The sequence below is a fragment of the Macrosteles quadrilineatus genome, unplaced genomic scaffold, assembly GCF_028750875.1.
Source record: "Macrosteles quadrilineatus isolate MER2022 unplaced genomic scaffold, UCM_ALF_1.0 Scaffold_6__1_contigs__length_79288215, whole genome shotgun sequence".
Lineage (NCBI taxonomy): Eukaryota > Metazoa > Arthropoda > Insecta > Hemiptera > Cicadellidae > Macrosteles > Macrosteles quadrilineatus.
In genome coordinates, this window is record NW_026542599.1 from 75,450,184 (window position 1) to 75,475,740 (window position 25,557).

General features: G+C 34.0%; 1 protein-coding gene across 1 annotated transcript in view; it reads left to right on the plus strand.

Annotated features, from left to right (window-relative positions):
- Positions 1 to 25,557, plus strand: part of LOC128996395 (semaphorin-1A) — a 488,248-nt gene that overhangs the window by 438,236 nt on the left and 24,455 nt on the right. Inside the window, exons 6-7 of the mRNA XM_054421704.1 lie at positions 4,500 to 4,607; positions 6,742 to 6,829. Of these exons, the coding sequence (XP_054277679.1) occupies positions 4,500 to 4,607; positions 6,742 to 6,829 (196 nt within the window). The remainder of the gene's footprint in view (positions 1 to 4,499; positions 4,608 to 6,741; positions 6,830 to 25,557) is intronic.

The window sequence follows — 25,557 nt, forward strand, 5'->3', positions numbered from 1 at the left end:
ACACCCCAGTGCTGTTGCCAGAGATGTGCTCGTGCGTGCAACGCTGCCACAGAAGATGGTGTTAAGATAAGGCTCTCGGCTTATTGATGGCCTGTGTTACACCTAACTGCCTCCCATATTTCGCCGCTGCTGTTTGTTTTATTCAATCCCTCCCTCGCCGTTGCTGCTGAATTCAGAGATCCTACGGCGATAGCCACTCAATTCAGCAATTGAGGAATGATTTGTGAAAAGTTTACTTGCATTCGTTGACATTTGCAAAGTTAATTGAACTCCCGCAAGAGGGTACTATTCTTGGTTAGTCTTGGATTTTGGTATGGGAGGGACGAGTTCAATCACCGACGTATGCACTAAAATTTGAGGAGGTTAGACCAAATGTAGAGGGTTGAAGAATAAAAAGACAATGGTGTTGAAATTAACCAAACACACTTGCATGTGTTTTGCAACGGTGTATGAATTTACTTTGAAACTCCTGCAAAATACAGCTAAAATGGCTAGTTGTTGTAGAATTTAATGTGTTTTCTAAACCAATTACTTCTGTGAATAAACATTACACAAGCATATCATTTTAGTCTTTCGGAATATTCTATTCTATTTTGTTCAGCTAGAGTTATAAATTAAAAGCATTCGACTGATTCAAAACGCCTAGTTAACATTTTAGGTATTCTTTTGATTCCTAAGAGGCCAGTCATTACTTCCGGAGTCCCTGCGTTAGAATAATATCGTAAATAGAATAGAACGTAAATAGGCCTATAGGTATGGAACGACGGCGATGCTGGAAATATAATTATAATCTCCGTGCAATGTTCAATTTTATTTCCTCCTGTGGTTTTTGCTTGATAGAATATGCAAATCCACATTACCTACTAATAAATTAATTTTCTCTTAATTAAGTACCTATTATTCTTCATAATGGGTTTGTGTGATTACTATCAACCACAAAATACGTTTATATGTTTACTGAATACGCTTTTAACCCTCTTTTCGAAATACTTTAAAAATGTTATTCGCTAAGGGTTCGTTCTACTACTTTTCTGTGGACTATATTTCTAAAAACAATGTTATTGATCAACATTGGTAACGCTAACACATGATGGAACTCCGCCTCGTTGGAAACAAAGTAATTGTAAAGGTCGCATCTAGCATTCTGTTTGAAATATGTTTCGCCGATTCCGAGAGACAATGGCGGTATGCAAATGTATGCAAATCTGCTGGAAACAATATATTGTGCCATGTCAACAGCGGCGGCACGCTGCAATCAATATATCTACCTGTTATTGTGACCTTGTTAACATAAACTATGTTGAATTGTAGTTCGGGGAAGTGAAACAAAATGTTTCTAGTCAGAGTATGCAGTTTCTTCAACACATTTGGATAAAAGTTGGGTCCTGTTAGATCAAGACTGGTCTGTTCTTGTGGCCTTGATAAGATAAATACAGTTGATATTGACTTTAAAAACTAAACCCATATTTCTGGTCATATTCCATTGCCTTCCACTCCTTTGAATAGTTGGGTCAGGTTTGGTTAAATATTTATTGCCTGTGTGGGTAACTCAGCATTAAAAAAAAAACTCCAAAACAACTTTGGATTATGTATTTTTTTAAATTTTACATCTTATTTAAAACCCATTATCAATTGAGATGGGGTAACCTAGGTGGGTATTTAATCCCAAATACGAATATATATATTTGGTTGGCTAACCTGCATTAGTTATTGGAAAAGCACTGTTGTGTAGTCTGACAATTTCTGTCACATTATCTAATCAAATTGACAATAGATTTCGTCTAATTTTAATCATAAAAAAAAACTAGCATTACTCATGACTACAACATGCATGGCATCAATTGTTCTATTCATAAAAAGTGTTTCACACAGTAAATAATCAGTTTAATCATCACTCTTGGCAAGGAATTAGTTTTAACGAAGTTAACTATAAATACACGAAATAGCTATCCTAACCTAATCCAACCCAACTAGCTGATAAAGGAGATAATTGGTAGCGAAATTAATTTCCCCATTACTTTTTTAATATTTTGAGATAAAACTAATTTTACCAAGAAAGTTAACTACAATAAAAAATCGACTATATGTATAGAGTGCAAAAATTGTTCTTGTTAATTGTTAGCTACTTTCCAACATTTATTTGTACATGACTGAAAAGCTAGTAAGTTGCTTTAAACAATTCAAAATGATGTTTGCCCTTTTCCTATTGACAGGTTTATTTACTTTAGTGTGTTTCCATTTTAGTCAAACAGTAGTTAACGTTTGGCCAGCAATAAATATTATACACGAGTATTTTAAATTTTGTATATCTTAAATTCAGACTCCTTAATTTTTGATACGTTCGATTGTCCAACATGTTTTATTTAGTCAGCAAACTGGTAGCAAAAAATCTAAACTAGCAACTCATTTTTAGTAATAATTAACAATATAAAATCATCAACCTTTGTGAAACCACCAGTAATTTGTTTCCATGTCCATTCCCCAGACAACTTTTTATTATACTGTAGAATGTATTGAATTTCTGGTAGAGTATTGTTTCCGCTGGTAATCGCTATAGTGCTGTAGGGGGAGAGGAGACATCCTTAGTGAAGCTACATCACTACATTACTACATTACTACATTGCTACATTGCTACATTGCTACATCACTACATTGCTACATCACTACATCACTACATTGTTACATTTCTACATTGCTACATTGCTACATTGCTACATTGCTACATTGCTACATCGCTGCTTGATTTGACCAATGCTCGCCATTAACTCGTGGAATCCAATAAACATTGCCAACACTGCTCTTTCCCCTATTTCTATCGGTAGTGTTATTCGGGCTGGAAAACCTCAATGGAACAGTATAACTTTAATATAAAATATATGAAAAATTAGATCACTAAAATTGTAATTATAACATACTTGAACAGGAAGTTAATGAGTGAAGTTGTCTAAAGAAGTAAATGAGTTTTAACCAGAATAAACTAAATTGCTGTATACACTTTTGGGAAACTACCTTAATGAATGCTATCTTGCAAACCGTGAAAATTGTAAGATAATCTCGACTAAAGTTATTCACAAAATCATTTTCATCTTGATGGAACTACTAAAAATAAGGTATCGTGTACACAGCAAAACTTCAGAAAAACTCAAATAAAGTTATCCATCAACCAACCCTGTAATCCTATAACATAACTGTAAATGAATGGCAAACTAAACACAAATTTTAATATCAAGGGCAGCTGAGCATGGATAGAACCACCTAAAGGTTCAAAAACTGTTAACACAAGACACAATTCTCCATCAGACGAAATTCCGTCCACAAAACATCAGTAATTCAGATGAAACCACACGGTTCGATCAATGCTACAAAGACAAAGGAAACATAACCGATTCCCTGCCTAATCTCCAATTCGGAGGAGAGTGCACTCGCAGCTTAAGTATTTGTTTAATTCGGAGGCCGTGGAATATTAAGTCCCGTCTTGGAACAGAGGGTCCTCTAAACTTAATTAGCTACCAAGTCGCCCCTGGAGTCGTCATAATGCGTTTATCAGTCGCCTAGCAACTGTTCTGGCTCTGCTAGGGCTAATGTACCATGGAACCATGCTACAGTACCATCAGTACCACTGTGTAGTGGTTAGTCTATAAACCATTACTAAAACGTTTGTAGGTAATCGGGTGTTTATATTTTCTTTTGAACTTATTGAAATGATGTAATGTAGTAAGCATTTTTGTGATAGCAGGTGCTGAAAGTGAGGTTAGTTTTATCATTTGTTGAAACTAGTTAGACTGTCGTTGAAATTTGTTTATTGAGGGTTTTGGTAATCTATCGGCAATATTTTGGGTTACTTTTTGTGAACATGGTGGTTGGTTAACTGGTAATAATTAAATTAAGTATTTCATCAGTTTTTTCCCCTAGAGGTTATACTAACCATATTCAGTTAAACATTTTTTTTTATTCACGCCGTTGGCATTTTTTTACGTTTTCCTCCAAAGGAACGGCCCGAACTGTTGTGTTGTTATATTTAAGTCGACCTATGTTTTGATTGCATCATTAATTAAATTAATTTTCAGGAGACAGGTTACACCATACAGATCGTGAAATTGTATTTGTGAATATTTCTCAGTAGACTTCAAAATGATCTACAGTATTTATGTAATACGTTTTTTTTTGCTTAAAAATGGCCAATTGTTCTATTGTTGTACTGCGAGATGATTTGATAACATGATTAGCAAGTTTAGTTAACCTATTGAAATTGCTTAAAAGATCATCTTGGAAGAATAGAAGAAGTTTTACAGATTCTTCTTGATGCCTCCAGAGAACAACAGTTCAGCATTTGAATAAAAACAATTTGTTGTATTAAGGTTAACATGGAAGCTATTGTACTTGCAGTAGACAAACTACTGAAATTTTACATTGTCCAGGAAATTAATAATTTCTTGTACCTCCCTGTACCTAATATATTATACCTCGAAACAGTGTCTAACCTTGTGGTTTTGTTGCAGGACAACTGCCAGAACTATGTCCGCATCCTGGCAGTGATGGCTCCAGGCAAACTGTTGGTTTGTGGCACCAACTCCTTCAAACCCATCTGTAGAGAATACTCAGTGCAGGTACGGTACATTTAATTGAATTGTATTGACTCTCTTTAGCATATCTTATTTTAGACTGACTATCTTATTCCAGAAGATAGATGGTTTGAGTATAGTTAGTAGAGTATTTGTTAGTTACCGTAGTTGTTATGTCTGTGTTTGGTAGTCCCTCTAATAAAAATTAAAACTTTAAAATCAAGCAGCATTAAATATGTTAAATGAGTACCGAACACTTAACCTGAAAGTTCCACCCATAAGTTTGACCATAGATAACACATACTCCCTTAGACATCCACCAAACACAATACATCCATCAACACAGTTCCAAAAACATGATACGGTATACTATCAAGCAAAAATGTTTGGCCTAAAATAATGCGCCTGAAATGTATAGAAAAATGTGTAGAATAACCAAGTTTTTTACTTAGGTACCAAACTACTAAATCTGTTCTAACTAAATTCGACTAAATGTTTTAATCCCAATGAATTTGAAGACTTGTGTCATGTAAAAACTGGATCTATTACCTATTTAACTACAGTACAATTTTTTTCTTGAATCATAGCATAAAAGTTAGGCTTATTGTACTAACATCCCGTTTTTGCTTACATTTTTCCCCTCAAACCAACTCACATCTCACTTATCTGGCTGACATAGTGCGGTGATTAGTGCTAATGCAAGGGACGCGTTACAAGGGTACAATGTATAAAAGATGGGCGATAATAAAAGTGACAACCCTATTTGTGGAGTAACAGCTACAGGCTCATACAGCTTCCAACAACTGAGCAAATATTTCAGTTGCGCTCCTTTAGTTTGTCAACACAACTCCCTCTCTCGCTTACACTTGTATCAAATATATTATCTACACAGTTTATATCTCACTTCCTTTATGTGATTTGTTCCATATTTTCGCCTTCTATTTGTTCGTGGTGTTAAAGCATCGGGGAACACTTTCGTGTTATTTCAAGTTGGAGTTGAATGAAATGAAATGAAATGAAAATCGTCTTTATTCTTGAGCGTTTTTCATATTACAACATCGGCAACATATTTCATATTACAATGGAGTTGAGAAAATGTAACTTGTTACACAATTCATGTTTGAAATCACTGGCAATAATGGTGACAAGTAATGACTACATTGCCACACCTGTAAACAGTACGTAAAATAGTTCATTTCGGCTCTTGAGCGGGAATAACCAGTGTACCTATAATGTTATGTAGGTAGCTTTTTTTTTACAAAATAATGATTAAAGATTTCAGAGTAAATCATCTTATTGTTCCATCTAAATAAAGTTGAACGTTGAACTTTGATAGACAGCAACCATTGTTTAAAAACTTACTGTTTGAGTGTCACTTAATAGTTTGGTTGCCACGTCCAAAATCTGCCACAAAACCAAAATCTGTGATAAAATTGTTATGGGTGATGATGCAAGTTGGGATGGCAAGTTTACTATTGAAGTATGAGCATTTTATGGAGTTGTGAAATTGATAACTGACAATCTATTCACTGTGCAACATCGCCTGCTTTTTATTACGTCGTTTGAGGCTTGGTTTATCATCGTGGTGTATGCTCCCTTTGTCGGTTACTTTTATTTATTGAGCACTCATTAGGATTTATCTCTTCCTGTTATCACCTTTTGATTGGTCAAACTCAACACCGTGACAATATAAAGAGTTTTGTGATTCAGACAATAATCAAGATCGACAAAGAATATTACTTTGTTTCAACCGGTTTTGACGTAAAGGGATAAGGGCCGTAAGACGGTTTAAACTTCTTTTCATCACAAAGAATATCTTTCATCTTTTGACCTTTTAAAAAATAACAATAGTCCATCATGAATCCTTTAACCAAACTTTCCTTTGACAGTAGAATTCCCGCGGGTGGTTTACTTATTCACTCAATACAACTTATCGGTTTCTATAACTAACGAGGTTTCTTTTAAAAAAATTGCTTGGTTGAAGTTGTATTCGTAAATATGCTGCTGCTAAATTCAATTTTTAACTTATAAATTTTCTTTAGCTTTCCATGAAATACATATAATTTACGTATGATGTAGTTATAGTTATACGTATGTGTAATATACATATAATGTACGTATAATTTACATGTAGTTTTCACATAATGTGTTTTACATATAATATACATGTTTGTTTCAGACGGGATCGTACACGTTAGACAAGGAGAAGCCGGGACAAGCGGTGTGTCCTTACGATCCTCATCACAACAGCACAGCAGTCTTTGTTGGTGAGTCTCGTGCACATTTATACAGACTAGTATGTCGTTCTATTACAGGACAGTTTCTTTGCCCTAGAGTTCTTAAAGATTATCAGCTGACTTACTGAAACAAGGCTACTTTTGAGGTATCCTTAAAACACTAAAAAAACTCACCTTTAACTATAAACTTGGATTTTTCATTTTAAGACACAGTCTACATACTTTTTCGCCTTCAGTTTCATTCTAGGATGCTAGAATCTAGCCCAAAACGTTGTACACATTACTTAGGCTAAGCTTAGATGGTCCTTTCGTCATCACGAAAGCCATTAGTGTTTGGTGGTATTTTAACCCGGGATCTCAGGAACCAAAACGCCGCGCTTTACTACTAGACCAGCTTCCTCTACGTACAGTATACCTAGTAATACTGAATTCTCTACAAAATTAAAACATATTAGCATTATGCAAAATAAGTAGGTATTCTAAAATTTAATCTAATACCCTACAGGTTGTACCCAACCTCTCCACCGACCTTTTAAAGTAACATTTCAGGACGAAAAACAATCTAAATCAAATACTTTCAAAACTCAAAGTTTTCCGTACAGATATTTTTTATTAGCTAACGGCTGTTTGTAATTAAGTGAAATTTGGTTAATAAATGAATAACACAAAAACCTAATTTGTTGACAAATATTTTTATAATGTTTTCCTTCAAAATTGGGTATGTTTAAAATTTGTAAACTCGTATATCATAGGCCTACGTAAACAAAACTACTGTATTAATGTTTTATTTAGACAATCTTATCACAATGCTAACGATAAAATTTTTTCAATAGAACAGTAAATAAAGGAGAAACCTTTTTTATGATACAGCCTATTGGCAATGCTCGCGGTTATTATGTAAAAAACTGCTGGTCAGCTAAAAAAAATCAGCCATAATATGTTAGTTACCCATTGTGCGCAAATATTGTTGTATTCAGTTTCTTAAAAACCTGTTTTCTCCCTTAAAAAATTATTAATTTTTGGAAATTTAAACGTGATTCTTTAGTTTGCCTTTTGTTCTAAGAATGACTCCTTTAAAAGTTCGGTCCAGAGTTTGGGGACACCCTGTACATCGGATGCTTTGCAATTTGCTTTACAAAATGACTATTTTACAAATGTATACACTTTCACTGCATTAACTTAACATGTTAAACTGTTAACACTTTAGTGAGGATGCATAAGTGCCTACACATAGCTGAACAACCCCTGGTAGTGATGAGGGGGAAGGGGGGTCTAAAACGTGTATTGTCGAGGATGTCAGCTATGGACCACATCCGGACCATGGTCCATAAGTCATGAGTGAATGTTGCCATTGCTCACCCCAGTAATGCTTAATGCTCGCTACAACGTCAGAGTTGCTCAATTGTTATCGCACTGTAGGAGTTGTGTAAATGGTTGTAGGTACAGTAGTCACTTTGTGTAAGATATTGTTCTGTTGTTACTAACAACGATCTATTTTAGTTGGGTTGTCTACTACCTGTAAATGTTAGGGTGAGTGGGATTGTCTAACTTTACACCTGTTGATATTTGGGTGGGTGTTATACAAATGCGGAATAGAATTAGATGTTTAAGTTGTGTTTAATGCATATCCAATGTTAAAACATGATTGTGAGCATCGTTTAGTATAACCACGCAAAATCCTTTCTTTTTTTTATTTGCACTTGGAGAACTTTACTTTGGTCAAAATCTGTTTTTACCCTGAAACAATTCAATTGGTACTCTAGGCAATATTATAGCATTTCCTTGGGGTTAAAAATATTGTTATTCAATTTGGAAAATAAAACTTAATTGACTGACCAGTCAAGAATTTTCAAGGTTTAAGTTATTTACACCATTTTAAACCTGGACTTAATATAACAAATTTGCAATCCTTGTATTGTTGATAAGTAAAATCCCCCAAAGTTCTGTGGGTAAGTAGAAAATGGTAGTACAGATAATTGAAGATTGAAATTATGTACCATTTAAATATGAGCCCTATGAACAATATTTTCTATTGATCAAAGTTTAAAGCTACTATCCTTTTGTTTGGCATTCCCCCAACTTTCTTTTTAAACAGATCTAAATAAAATACTTTTTTAATCACAATTTTCATATTTGATTCTTTTTTGTGACAATATCATTATTTCCCTAATGAGTAAACATGTTTGTTTAACATTTTTAATGGATTAACAGACTGATACGACAAGACCATGAATAATTTATTTTATAATCTCACACAGTTTTACCGTTAATCAAACAAAAGTCGTTCATCGGAAACAAGTTTTACTTTCAATCAGAACTGTTTCGAAGTGAGCTTTGTAGTAATTCTCAAATAAGCAGACACTGTTTCATCTTATTAGCACCCGTATCTCAGGGGCGAAAGTTTGATCAAATGGAACTCTCTTGTCTACTTTGATCTGAGTTCTGATCCGAGGGCAACTTTTGTTTAGTAATATTGAATGTGATTGCTCAGTAAAGAAGATGTAGGCAACCTGAGACTAAGAAATTGTTCTAAACTCCCGGCTCGACTTAAAACTGAACTTGTCACATTTTACTTGGATCAGGTTCTCTTTGTACAGTGAATGTGGTGTATTAGGCTCATATATATATTAAGGATTTAAATAATTCCTTAAATGTGTTAAAAGAGGTGGTCGAATTAATGAATTATTGTTTAATTAATATATTCAGTATGGTATTCTCGTATTAATTATTTTGTCTACATTTAAATGTGTTGTGTAATGTGTACTATTTCTAAAGTTTCTGATCTTAAGTTTACTTTTTATAATTTTTATTTCTCCCTACTAGATTTTGACAATTTTATAAGCCCTTCGTCTGAAAATCAATGTTCTCAAATTCTTTCTAGAGCTGTCTATTTGTCCAGAAAACCCGATGATTCTTCACCACATTATTAAAAAGCTCATAGTGCTGGTTATAATATTAGTTTTGTACTTTTTAAGGCCTGCCATGTTAATACAGACTATTATTCAACAGAACTTCCATTGTCAATATAGTATAAAAAATTTTAGTTTCTTAAATTACTTAAATATTTCTTTCACTGCAAACTTTCCGCTTATCCGCATGTTGAGACAGCCAACGGAATTTTTAATTTAACTTAACTCCGCATTGTATTATGTATGATACTAATGCACCGTATATTACATTAATGTTTAACCGTGACATAGGCGGGATTGGCCAATGTTGTGGCTGGCCCATAATGCAATAATCAGGTCTCTCAAACCTTATTATGGCTCCAGTCCCATCCAGTATGCACATTGTACAGTGCATTGCTACACTGGGCTTTGGTCGGCATTGCAGTTGATTGGCCAAAGCTGGTTGGCTCTCATGCATTTGTGTGTGTGTGTGTGTGTTGGTCAAAACTGAAGTTTGTGTGAACCAAGTGTAATTTTGAGTAAGGCCATAAACATTATAACATTTTGAGTAGATAAACTATTTAATTGGTTGTTAAATTCAAAAGAATAAATATGGTATACATTTTTTGAAAAAAAAAATTAATACCTTTATGAGTTTATTTAGTTTTTCAAAGGAAAACAACATTTGTTAACTGACTCAAAGACAACTACAATATTGTTAAGTGTAATTCGTTGTACGAAGTCTAAGTAACTGCTTCGATATAAGTCAGTCGAATAAGGTCTGCCAATATTTTAATTGTTATAATTTACAATTTCATAAAGATGTAGTGAGTTAGATTGTGTAGCCCTGTTATTGATTGAGCTAACTCGTTTTAGCGAAGATAATATATTAAAAGCCCAGTTTAAACAAAAATCTGGTCTAATTTCAAACCACCAAAAAGCTACTGAGTTTCCTTGTGAACAAACTATATTCCACTTTATTATTAGGCAGGCTACAGCCATAACCTTTCAGTTTTACTATTACCACTCAGCCATGCAGCTATTTAAGAATTATATCCAGATACCTTTAAAACTCAATTGAAAGCTTGGAATATTTAAATAGACTAAGAACAATCATCACATGGAGAATGTTTTGTCTGAAATTATTTTTCCTGTAAAGTTGTATGAATATGTATCCAGTGAGGTTGGAGAAGCAAACATTGCACTTGTTTGACTCAGGTACTGTCTGTCACTCCCCGCCTTCACTGACGGAATACATAATATCCTTCACTGAAACTGACAAGTCCGGGAGAGAAAGTGGCTCTTGAAACATTTTTAGCTAAGAATAAATGGTGTTATGAAGAGACTATTCTTGTCTAAAACATTACGAGAAGTATGTAAAACATTGGGAGAAACCGGTAAAACAAGGGGAATCTAGAAAACATTTTGAGGAAGATTTGGAACAAGCTTATTCTGTTAAATATTATAAGTAATCTGTAAAGTTCCATAGGAATATACGTAAAACATTTAAGAAACATCATAAGGAATCTGTGAAATATTATAAATATGCTGAAAACCCTAAATTACTTGTGAAATCAAATCTTACATTGGTAATTTTGAAATGACCTAAAAAAGCTTTTGTACTTTAACGTGCAAAATTAACCCTAAACGTATAATTATTTTTGGTGTATTCATTTTATTAGTTGTGCTTTCTTATTTAAATTAGACGTATTCTCTTCTTCCCTTCTTCAACATTTCGTAAATACTTGGATTCAAACCCTTTTGTTTTAAATACCTTACGAGGTGTTAGCCCGTCCTACGTACGGGAATTCAGAAGTCAGTTAAAACCGTATACAATTCAGATCGGCTAGTTTACACATATAAAGACAAAGTTTCTTGCAGTTTTAATGTGAAAAATCATCTTGTAAATAAATGTTGTGTGACCAAATCTGTTTTTATTCCATCATGATAGGCCTATACGATATGCATTTTAAATCCGATAATTTTACAATAAAACAGCAATTCTGCAATTTTTACGACGTGAAAAGTGTTGAAGTGAGATTTGCAGCCGATTCGCACAGACGCACATTGATTATAAGTAGCCTACGGTCGTGCCACCTTAGCATACCTGCCTCTTCCATAATTATTATCACCAAAATACAACTACTATACACAATTTCCAGTAGGTCTGAATAGAAAAGACCTTAAATAAAACTACAGTATCCAATTAAATTCACAGTACACATAATTTAACTTTGGTGTCCTAACATCAAAACTAATCGTCACTTTATATTAATTTCATTGCATTAATTGCTTAATAAATAAATGTAAACAAAGAAAAGTAAAAACAATAACAGTTTGTTTTGAAACAGCTTTTTGGTTCAAATAACATTCATTTGAAAAAAGAACTGGTCACATGTAGCAGGAATATAAAAAGTAAACACGCTAGTAAAGCTAATGACGTAATTTTCAATGTTTATTATCCATACCGTTATCAGTTCTATCCTTGATAATTACTTACCCTCGCCTCATTGAATAAATACATCGTACATCTCCCATATTATTTAATTTAAACTACAATATATTCATAGTTGAAATAAAAGTTATATTTTCTCGTTTGGGGGCGCTGATATAGGCGCCCCTAAACGTAACCACAACTGAACACGATTTCATAAAAGGATGGTTTGTCTAATTGCAGTATCCTAGGTCAATGTTGACATTGTGTTCAAGCTATGTCATCCATCTGTTTATCTTTGTATAAAACCCGGCTGAGGTTGTGGTGGTAATTTAAATCGTTATTCCTGACTATTCTTGATCTTCTTTTTATGACATCAATATTTCCGGGCCTAATCCAAACAAAGTTAAAGCAGACAAACGTTAATTGTAAACAAAAAGCTACCATTAAGAATTAAAACATGTAAACATTGTTATTTTACTAATCTTTCCTTGAAAGTGGAGCAGTAAAATAATTTGCATTTATCCTTTTTATTAAGACTCATGTACAGAGCCTCGATTTGTACTGTGGTTTAATTAATTTTGGTTAAAACTGTGGCTTAAACTGTGGTCTAATTATCTCTACTAATCTTACTTATTTCCTATAATCAATGACAAAATAAGAGTAATTAAATAACCTCATAGTTCCATAGTTTTTATTTAACCAGCTGCTAGTTAAAACAAATTATATTGCTCTAAAACGAATCGAAGATTACAAAGATTGCTTTAGAAATAATTTGAACATCCTAGTATTTTACTATGTATATTTAATTAATCTGTCATCCTCTTACAGAATAATTGAACGTATCAATGATTAGCATTACACTGTTATGTATGCTGAAATACTATTCTTTAATTTAATTCAATCAGATGTTTTCATAAAAACAATGTTTGTTTACTTGTTACTTTTGTTATAAATGCTTGAGAATAAAAGATTCTTCATTCATATATTTCATTCTATTTAAATGTAATAACGTTACATAATGGCGCTGCACGGACATGAGGAATATGACCATGATGACACATCATCTACATTAACAGTGGAACAACCTACTACACATAGCTTAACTCATTTCAAGTTCGAGAAGTTTGATGCTACCAAGGAAACATGGAAGTACTACTACCAAAGGTTTGAGTTGGAAATAATTGTTTGTGGATTACAACACAATCAAGAAGCTAAGAGAATTTTACTTCTAAAATGGATTGGTGCTGAACATTATAGAATTGTGGTTGATAACTTTTATCCAACACCTATTTTAACAGTAGATTACGAGGAAATTGTTGAGTTTATTTCAAATTTCTATAAACCAAAAACATCCTATTTGGCCGAAAGACTAAAATTTGGAAAAATCGTGAAGAACAAAGATCAATCTATACGCATATTTGTAAACAATTTGAGAGCTGGTGCGACGGAATGTGAGTTTAGAGATACACTTGACGAAAGACTGCGAGACCAGTTCTTATTGGGCTTAAATGATCCTAAAATGCAGGAAGAGCTCATCAGAAAACATCCTGAGGAAAAAGCAAGACTTGTCGACATTGTTAAAGACGCCTACCTCATGGAAATGGCACATTCTCAACAACAACAAATAGAAACACTTGGGACATTTTCATGTGACGCACAGGTAAATAAGGTAGGGGCTACACGAACTACTAAACCTTTATACAAAGGGGACAGTACTAGAATCAGCTTGAATCCTGAGTCACAGTGTTTGAGGTGTGGTTTAGCAAAACATAAAACAGGTGAGTATTGCAAGGCAATGAATATTCAATGTAGAGCGTGTGGGAAAATGGGGCATTTTGAACGAGTTTGTCTGAAATCCAATAATGTCGTCATTGAGAAAAATCTTTCAAGACGTTATGTCAAACAAATTGATAAGTTTGCTGGTATGAGTGATTATAGTGGCAATGTAGACTTTTCCCGTCAAAATAATGACGGATGTCCTGACATATCTGATGAACTAGCAGAGCCTCCCGGTTTGGTAAAAAACATAAGTCAAATTAATAATGTAGAGAAATTTTGTTACGTTGTAAATTTAACAATAAATAGGGTTCCAATAACGATGGAATATGACACTGCTGCTGCAAGAACTATAATTAGTAAATCTACGTGGAAACAAATTGGTGAACCGGCACTGACTCCTACGGAGGAGCTGGGTGCTTATCCGTCATTTAGAATACCTATGCTCGGCGAGACTAAGGTCGCTGTTTCGTTAGGATCAACTACTTTGCAATTAAGTGTTGCTGTCACTGACAGTGTTTCAGGTACACCTTTGCTTGGTAAAGATTGGATTGTAGCATTTAATCTAGATCCTAACTGTGATCATGTATGTAAGCAAAATTCTTATAGCGTCAATCATATTAACACGGACATTATAGACAAAGAGGGGGAGAAGCGTAAGATATATAAAGAGTTCAAAGACATAATTACCAATAACCTAGGAACAGTGAAAAATTTCAAAGCTAAGGTTAGAGTAGCTAATGATGTACAATTGCCAATACACAAACCGAGACCTGTTCCGTTCGCATTACACAGTGCAACTAGCAAGGAACTAGATCGTTTAGTGTCCTCAGGGGTCTTAGAACCCGTGGATACGGCTACTACTCCAATCCTTTGTGCTTCTCCTTTAGTTGTTGTACCGAAGTCTAATGGTGAGGTACGATTATGTGCGGATTTCAAGGTATCAATCAACCCTCATTTAATCGATGACGAATACTGCATCCCTACGTTTGAAGAAACAGTACTTAAGTTGAATGGTTCAAAATTCTTTTCAGTTATTGATTTGAAGGATGCGTATCTACAGATTCCAGTGGACGAAGAATCAAAAAAATATCTAGTGGTAGCGACACATAAAGGATATTTTACCTTCAATAGATTACCTTTTGGTATTAAGACTGCACCTAAGATTTTTTAAAAGCTGATGGACCAATTATTAGTTGGTACTGATGATTGTGCATGGTATTTTGACGACATATGTGTGGGCGGTAGAAGTGGACCAGAACACATTGATAGGCTCAAAACAGTTTTAAATATATTGAGGAGAGCAGGACTATGCACGCGTGAAGATAAACTACAGCTTTTCAAACAAAGTGTGACTTATCTTGGGCACAAGATTAGTGCTCTTGGTATTCAGCCTGTTGAAGATCGTGTAGAAGCTATCAAGAAACAACCCCCACCAAAGAACGTTTCTGAGCTTAGATCATTTCTTGGATCTGTGAATTACTATTCAAGATTTATTCCAAATTTGCAATCTCTTTGTTTTCCTTTACATAGACTTTTGCACAAGAACTCAACTTGGGCCTGGAATAGTGACTGTGAGAACGCATTCAACCAAATTAAGAGCAACATCTCAAACAATATGGTACTTGTACATTATGATCCTAAACTTCCACTTATCCTTGCAACAGATGCTTGCAATATTGGATTAGGAGCAGTTCTCCTTCATCGTTGTCCTGATGGCAGTCAGAAACCAATTGCAGCCGCTTCAAGGACATTAAATTCAGCAGAACAGAACTATTCTTCTATAGATAAGGAGGCACTGGCCATTATCTTTGGTGTTGAGAAATTCTACAAATATCTCTATGGTAGGCATTTCACACTTTTGTGTGATCATAAACCACTCGAACGAATCTTTGGGGCAAAGCAGCCTATACCTAAACATGCCGCTTCCAGACTTGCAAGATGGGCTATTATACTCAGTGGATACGACTACGATATAAACTACAGGGCTGGAAAAGATAATGTTCTGGCAGATTGTCTGAGTAGATTACCTTTAGAAGGAGTAACAAACATTGATACGTATCAGACGCTTGGTGAAGTAAACCAAGTTAGATCTATGAGAATTGAAGATTTGCCACTTACCAAACGAACGCTTCAAGATAACACTCACAGAGATGATGAACTGAAACACATTATATCCTATTGTGTCAGGGGATGGCCCGATCGAAGTTCAATTCCAGAAAATTTGAAGATATTCTATGACAAGAGACAAGAACTATCTTATGAAGAGGGGATTTTATTGTGGCAAGAAAGAATAGTAATTCCTAAGTCACTTAGGGGAGACATTCTTAGTTACCTCCACGTTTCACACCCAGGAATAGTTGCCATGCGCTCTTTGGCGAAGTTGTATGTTTACTGGCCAAAAATAGACGATGACATTGAAAACTTAGTGAAAACTTGTACAAGATGCCAAACTTTCAGGAAGAATGATGTCGAAACGCCACTCAATTCATGGAATATACCGGAAAATGCTTGGGAAAGATTACATATTGATTTCAAAGGACCTTTTGACGGATACATGTGGTTAGTGGTAATAGACGCATATTCTCGATGGTTGGAAATATTTCCAATGAAAAACGCTACAAGCAACACTGTGATAAGACGACTTCGTGAACTTTTCTGTAGATATGGACTTGTGAAACAAATTGTTACTGACAATGGAAATCAGTTCGTCTCAGAAGAATTTAGAGACTTTTGCCGCAAGAATAACGTGATTCACATCAGAACTACTCCCTACCACAGTCGTTCCAATGGTTGTGTTGAACGAGTCATTCAGACATTTCAAAACAAGTATCTCATGACTGACATAAATGATCACGAACAAAGACTCCATACACTTTTATTCTCATACAGAACAACTCCACATTCATCGACTGGACGGACACCAGCTGAACTTTTCCTGAAAAGAAACCCAAGAACTTTGATTGACACCCTAAGACCGGACGTGAAGGAAAAGATGAAACAGTCGTCAGAACGCCAAAAGTTTTATCATGATATCCACTCTAAACGTAAAGACTTTAGTGCAGGTGATACGGTTTGGGTGAAACGGAATCCAAATGAAAATTGGAGAGAAGGGGTAGTGCTAAGGAAAACAGCACCATTGTCATACAGAGTGAACATTGATGACAAAGAATACAGGCAGCATGCCGACCATTTAAGAACACGCCAACAAATACAGCCTGCACAACAATCTATTCAACGTCAAACTTCACAAACACTAACTTCACCTTCATCTGGTACTACAAACCAGAGAAAATCAAGTCGGAATATAAGAAGGCCAATGTATTACCATGATGAATATTAGTCCTCCAGGCATTTAAAGAAGGAAGGGGGAAATGTTATGTATGCTGAAATACTATTCTTTAATTTAATTCAATCAGATGTTTTCATAAAAACAATGTTTGTTTACTTGTTACTTTTGTTATAAATGCTTGAGAATAAAAGATTCTTCATTCATATATTTCATTCTATTTAAATGTAATAACGTTAATAACGTTACATACACATAGTATAAATAAGTCAACCCTAAGTATGTCTTTACATTTTTATCCAAATGCTGAATTTCTGACACAAAAGCTGAATGTTTACAGCTGTTATGTTAAGCAAATTGTTTTATGCGAAAAGATTGTTTAGAATCTTAGCGTCGGCTGCCAGACTTTTTAAAAATTAAAACTTAATTTCTAAAAAACTAAAACCCTAAACAAAAATTATGGCTTCGACATTCCCTAGTTCTCAAAATTATCTTTCTTTCAACACAAAAATCATGAAAATCCGTCGAATGGTTGATTCAGAATCATGAAATAAAAAAACACTGTTTCGTTTTAATATTATAGATAACTCCAAATCATATTGTTAAAAATATAATGAGTGTGTGTTCTGTTAATTTTAAATGTTCACATTTTATTCTTAATCATCAAGTTACTGTATATGAATTTGCTCTTAATTATCTGATTCTAAAATATATTATTTTCCACCATACGACTAACCTTCTAAACTAATTTATTTGGCAAGTTATAACTGCATGAAACAATAAAATAACACGAGGAGGGTAGGAGGGGGAGCGCCATATTGATTTGACACAGTCTACTGTAATTAATACCTGGGCGACTGCAGTGCTCGCATAAACTACATTACTGTTATATATACACAACTTTGTAACTGGATTGTGTACATAAACTGCTTTACCAACTACACAACTATGTAACATTCTAGTGTACATCAACTCAACAACCACCATAAATACACAACTTGTAAGCTGCGTTACCACCATAGATACATAACCTTTTTACCATGTTGTGTACGTAAACTACTTTATAAAAATGAATACACAACTTTGTGATTATATTGAGTTCATTATCTACACTTCCACCATTGATGGACAAATTTGTGAATATTACTGAAATTTAATCTAGGTTACATGGTCAGTTATGTGTTTGTTTAAATGTACCAACACACATAGTTTGATTACAGCCACATAGACAAGTATTTTAGCCACACAGTGCATAAGTAGTTGATTAATACCTTATTAGCTTAATGTTACGACTGCAGTAACCATATAATCTACATAACCACCACATAGTCGTGAATTTGTGGATCCCATCCACACACTGCAATTGCACCACATAGACAATTGTCTCAGAAGTTTATACTTATATTGCCACCACTCAAGGTTTTATTTGCGATGTGGCCGCATAATTTACATTGTTACCACAGATTAAGTGCATACATAGTCCTTTTCTCCACCACATATAAAATACTCTTTGGGATTCCATTGCACACATAGCCTACATTATCATCACGGGAGACACAACTTTCTGTCGAGCAATCTCAGTTGTTTGTTGTCGAGGTCAGGCATGAATATATGATGAGGGCGAAGTCATTATACCAAGGCAAGCAAAAGACAGTACCCTACATATACATTATAACTTTTAAGAATGATTATGTTAATTATGTTTCTCATATAAGGTTTTTTTTGCAATTGGATTGTGAGTTAATAGTGATGAATTTTTCAAAATTTTTGGAGTTCCTTGTCACAAATTATATATCTTTGAACGTTCGAAAAATTATATAAAACCTTACAAATATTTCCACAAACCTGTTACAAGTCAACCGTTAATGGATTCATCCTTACCCGCTTTAGCCGAAAGCAGTTGTAAATTGAGCGGAGTGAAATAAAACCTAGACGGTAACATTAAACCACTGAAGCGAAACCTAAAGGAGGCCAATCTTTGTTGGAGTAGAGAAACAAAGAGGAGACCGACAAAGACACATTATTGGTGAAGTGTCCCTCCTTCAAGTCACACAACCTCTTTGTCGCCAAATGTTCCGGCACTATACATACAAGGCAATCAGAACTGGGGCGATTAAATAGGGCACTTTAGATATCGATGATGCTTAGTTTAATGTGTTCCCATTGATCTTGATTTGTTTTTTGTTTTAAATTGGCATTATGTTTTTGTTTGGTAGTGGAGTAACTTCACTAATCTGACTATTTACTGAATACTGAGTATCAATGAACTATGTTACTAGTGTTGTGAATTGTTAAGTAGTATTTTAGTGTAATTTATACCTCTAAAAACAGTATATTTCTGATTAGGATGCAATTTGTCATCATGTATGTAAATTTTTTTAATCTGTTATAAAAATTAACCAAATTAATATTTGAAATTACGTTCTTCAAAAGAGTATAAGATAATGTGTCCAAGTGAAATTAGTTTCCATTTCTTTCCGTAAACTAGCTGTATTTGTATTGTTGTGTATTCACTTAATGAATACTGTATTAATGAGTTTCAAAAAAAGTTGAAAATACACATTTTCACTCAGCAACCTACAAGTTTATTTTTGGCCGTCCAACGAAAAAACTATCATTTGTTTGATCTACATCTGCATTTTTACTTTTTATTCGCACAATCGTAATGCAGAGACAAAATATGTTAAAAATGTCACGTCCAACACAACGAGCTCAAACAAAAATGTCCATTTAAAACGTTATATTCTGCTTATACTTCCTCACACACAGTTTTAATACATGTTTCATATTTCTTATCGTAAAACTCTTTTATACCATACATACAATTCATACAGTTATCAATTGCACCAAAACTTGTTTTCCACACGCCAACTACAGCTACATGACATGTCTATTCACTGCCTGCCTCTGCACACAGACTGCACAATTGCGCAGCTTCATAGCAGATTAGTTCCAGTCATTAGGTCGCAGTGTAACTGTAACGATCACTCCGCACTCCGCAGGCCTCAGGCCACGTTCATCATAGTGCCTTCCTCTGTGCGCAAATTTGTCACATTGCACACACACACACACACACACTCACACACACACAGTAGTCATTGTTGCACAAAGTTCACTGTTTTGTCACATCCAGCTGAGTGCACTGCAGTCGATTACTTGTTCTAGTTCCAAGCAGGTGGAATTGAGTGTGTTTGGGATGTGCATAACAAAATCAGACCTTGGGTTGATTTTACAGTAGTAATTTTTACTTTTCACAGTACGGTTGTGGTTTTGAATAATCGAATTGTCTCTCAAATGTAACAGAATCTGAAAAATATATGTTTACAAAATTCCAGGAGTAAACAAAGACAAGTTTGCGTATTTTTTGTATTTTTGAATCCTTAGCGTAATTTGTTTTCCAGTCTGAACCTTATATTGTATATTGTGGTGTATTCAATTAAATCGCTTTTGTATTTACTTTTTTGTCTTTGACCTAATTCGCTTTTCAGTTTAAACCTGATGTGGGCTATTCGAGTATTTTTTATTCAATAAGGTGTGGTGGTTGCACACTTTGATTGAAGCGTCAAACTCATTTCTATAATTAAATAATCAATTTAATCACAATTAATAACTACTAATAACTAGTCTCAAATTAATGAAATAATAAGCCTTACATTTAGTACAAATTTTAATTGAATAAACGTTTAGAATGTCGGTATGAATCGACACTTTAATTTTATTGTATTCAATAAAGACAAAATATACAAAATTACATGTATGGACTCATCTTTCCCCAAGTTTTGCATGCTAAAAATGTGGTGATGATTGATGTTTACATGTTCTGTGTTGTTATATTATGTGTGTCAATGATATTTTTCGAATTTTAAGTAGTGGCCATCAACATTATGATTATGAACATGGACCTATAGTTTGAGGATAGTATTACCTTTTGCAGAAATTAGCTTAGCGTGATTAGTGAATGACTGTAAGCAGGTTTTACAAGATTTACAATATCTGTTATAAATTGCCAAAATATCAATGTAGCAATTAAATATTTGGATCACTCAACAGTGCAAATACTTGTGTTCAACAGTGACTAACACAAAACACACGTTGACCAAAGTTCACCCCTGACCAGTTGTCTAAAATGCATAATATCATGTCATACACAAGCCGCAAGGGTGATTGGTTCGGTGGTTATGGTTGGTAGAGTAATGTTATTTGGTTTGAGAAACTTGTAACTCAAAAACAAGAATCGAAGTTTTTAAACACATACACCCGAAACAAACAAAAACATTTTGACTCCATCATGCATGTACTAACTGTACCAATCAATTTTACAATAATATAAATCATGAGCTATATATTTGTTGGGTCTAAATACATATTAACCTAATACCCAAAAGGACAAAACTAAGCAAGTACAGTTGTATATGACTTAAAATATACAATCTAAAATAGCTTTTCTTCGAACATTTTGTAATACATTTAATAATAAACGATACCAGCAATCTCGCAGTTATTTTTTTTTATTCGCTCGTCAACAACCCTTATCGTGGGTAAGCGGTGGGAGTAATGATATTTTAGGGGTAAAATCACAAAAAGTAAATTTCCTTATACTATGTATTGGTGGAAAAGTAAAAACAGTGTGAGCAAGTGTGCTTCCATCATTTTGAAATCGTCTTGATTCCTGATACATTATTAGTACGGATGAAATAGAAGTTGGTGATTTTATTTACTGTATTTCATCCACTACTCGACCTTGTTATGATATTTTATATTGGTATTTCCATAGTACACTAAGAAATGTAGCAGTGTAAGAATCTAAGTAATAAAACAGTGTTCTGAGGGAACACCCAATTAGAGATAACAACCACTCCACAACGATGTCCAGCCTCTCTCGCTCTCGCTATTCTACTGAAAATGTACACAAAAACTCTCATTGAAGAGAAAATACAATGTAATTGGCGAATTATAATTAACAATAAGTCAATTTTGTGCTTTACCCTGCTACAATACTTATGAGTTGTAGGCCTACACGTATACAGGGTGTCCCGGAACTCTCTACCAATATTTTAGGGCATTGCTCCTGGGTAAGAAACATAACTAAATATCATATTTAAACTGTCCGGAAGTCCTTAGTTACTCAGCCGCCATTTTGTTTTTTTCAGTTATTATTTTTTTTTTAAAGAATGGTTAAACATACGAAATGGAAACTTTTGCACAAACATTTATGACAACTAGACAAAGCTACCAAAAAACTATCCCGATTATTCAAATTCATAAAACAAAATGGCGGCCATTTAAAATTTTTGTGGAATCAATGGTTTAAGAAAGAAAATTTTAAATGGTCGCCATTTTGTTTTATGAATTTGAAAAATCGTCATATTTTTTGTAGCTTTGTCTAGTTGTCATAAATGTTTGTGCAAAGTTTCCATTTCGTATGTTTAACCATTCTTTAGAAAAAAAATTAATAACGGGAAAAAACAAAATGGCGGCTGTGTGAGTAGCTAAGGACTTCTGGACAATTTAAATATGATATTTAGGTACGTTTCTTACCCAGGATCAATGCCCAAAAATATTGGTAGAGAGTTCCGGGACACCCTGTATATTCAAGATCTGTTTGGTTTTTGATGTGTTACTTATCATGGAAGATGAATTATTGTTTTTTTGGTTTTTAAATCTCTGTGTTTTGCTGGGTTGCTCTGTTCTTTATCGAAAAGATGTATAAATTGTACTTTTAGTTTCCGAATCTCGGCGGAATGTGGAGTTTGAGTAGCAATTCAAGTTGTATCAAACTTGTAGCATAACTTTTATTAGCCTCTGAGTGTCGGTTTATTTCTCACATTTAGTTTGTGGTGGTAAAGTTTTCATCATAGATTTGTACTAGACCTTCTAAGCAGCCATAACAACCTAGATGCTAGGTATTAAGACTTTAACTTAGGTAAAGAGTTTTAATTTTGGTAATAACTATTATTATTTTAGTGAACAGAAATATATATCGTCCATTAATTCTATTTCTGATAGTAGTGTACTTAAATGTGTGTAACAAAAAAAATTGCTGTAGACCTACAGTTCTTTACGTTTTATGGTAAAATTAGATAATATCAAGGTCAATAGGTACTACACGTACCAATATTTACTTGAAAAATACGGTAGCTATACAGTTTATTCTATCTTGTGGTAACATACATAACATAGAATATAATGCATTTCAATACATTTTGTAGTAATATTCAGGTGTTTGTAGTGTAGTTCATTGTTTGTGCAGTTTATATATTTCGTCGTAATGGAATTCGTTATATTTCGGTAGTAAACAAGTATCCCAGATCAAGTCCATTATACAGTTAAATAGTGGGAATTCTCGGAACACCCGCGAGTTAGACTACACACTCTTCTAATAATTAATCAAGGGAAAGGGGGAACCTTATCTTCTAACCATATTGAATTCAATCAGTCTACTTAGAAATATTGCCCCCTTTACCTTTATACGGTTTACACGTTTATTATATTTCGTTATTTATATCATAGATGGCGAGGGTGATAAATATACTCAGTTACACAAAATACTAGTGTTACTGTTAACCTTAATCACATTAAAATGTCTCGCATTTGTAGTCTCAAAGTTGATCAAATAATGTAAATTGAAGTTTAATAACGCCAATTAGCATACAGCGCATTATGCAAACAGACCTCTTAACATATTTGTTTACAAATACGTTCATTATATTGACTCTGGCCATTGTTTTAATTGGATGGCTGTTCTGTGACGCGGGTTTTGATAAGATGATCGAATTTGAATTTCTAACTGCGATAAATATGAATTATCCTATTGATTAGGTTTGTCGTGATATGCCTCATCGGTTATTAGTTTGAAAACCTCAACGATTTTAAATTAACATTTGAAGGACTGGCTTTTATTTATTTCTGAAAGACTTTTGTCTCATTTTAATTTACAGTCATGGGTTAAATTAAAAATATAAACAAGTTACATTTCACATGTATACATGTGTATGTATGTATTTTATATGTATATGTAGTTAGTTCGTTGTTATTTTTTGTCATTAACACATCATGTATTCTGTTGAAATAAATCTTGTCATTTCTGAATTTCATTTTTACTGACATCGTATGTAACATCACAAATAAGTTAATCGCTTTCAGTGATGACGATAAATGTATTATTAAACAAAGTTAAAATGGTTTAACAGATGATATTGATCATTTTGATTGATTTACTTGAATTGTTTCTACGTACACAATAACGTAAACTTTAATCATCGTGTTTGTTTATAGTTTATCTGAGTCGGTAAACCGTTAAAATTCTAAACTCACACGATTGTGCAAAGCACCTTGAAAGTTGTACAAAATTTATGCTTAACATCCTACACACTGCTAGCAATCTGGTCTAGTGGTAGAGCCCGAGACTTTAGTCCCTAGGTCCCGGGTTTAAATCCCGCCAAATCACCAATGGATTTTATATTAGTGATAATGCCACAACCCCTAGGTCTATCCTAAAGTAATGTGGAAAAAGTCACGGGCTCGTGTATAGCGTCCCAGGACAAAAAAAATATCCTACACACTAATACACTTTCCAGTAAATTTATTGTGTGGAGAAGGTACCTCAAGTCAATCTGCAATTCATTTCACTTGTAGTTTCCAACGAAGGTATATCAATACAATTTTGGGTACAGCAATCAAGTAATCTTACTGGTATTTTATGTTGAAAGAAAAGTAAGCTGAGTAGGTTAGGTGGGGGGTCGCAGTTATGGCCTATAACCCAGAGGGAGTCTGGGCAAGGCACTTAGCAGAATGTCCGACACACTCATAATGAGTATATCCTATTTTATAGGAGCGTGTATATACAGATTTAAAAGGGAAATGCAGTTAAGATAACCTCTATAACAACAAAGGTGCACAACACACCTAAAATGTGTGAAGTTAAATCATCATTTGCTTAACAAGTTTATATGCTGATGTTTAAACGTTTAAAGTGATAAATGATTCAACACAGTAACGAAGATACTTGTACAAACCGAAACAACAATACATACAACTACAATCCACTTTATAAACTAGTATTTAGAAAGAACGCTCCAAATTAGTAAAAACTTGAATTGCAAATCTATTTTCTAGGTCACATTTCAGACTGTGTGATGCTTATTAGCTGGACTCAGTTCAGGGGGAAACCGCATTGATGTTGATTTTTACTTCAAACAAATACGGTATATTGTTTTATTGTGCTAAAACACAATTATTGTCGCGTAAGTTTGCGTACTTCAGAAGGATGATAGTCAGGGAAGAGGAGAGGTCTCAGCTCCCACAAGATACCTTCAAATCTAGAACTCAAGCTCTGCTTGTAACACTGATAAATATGGTGGATTTTCTT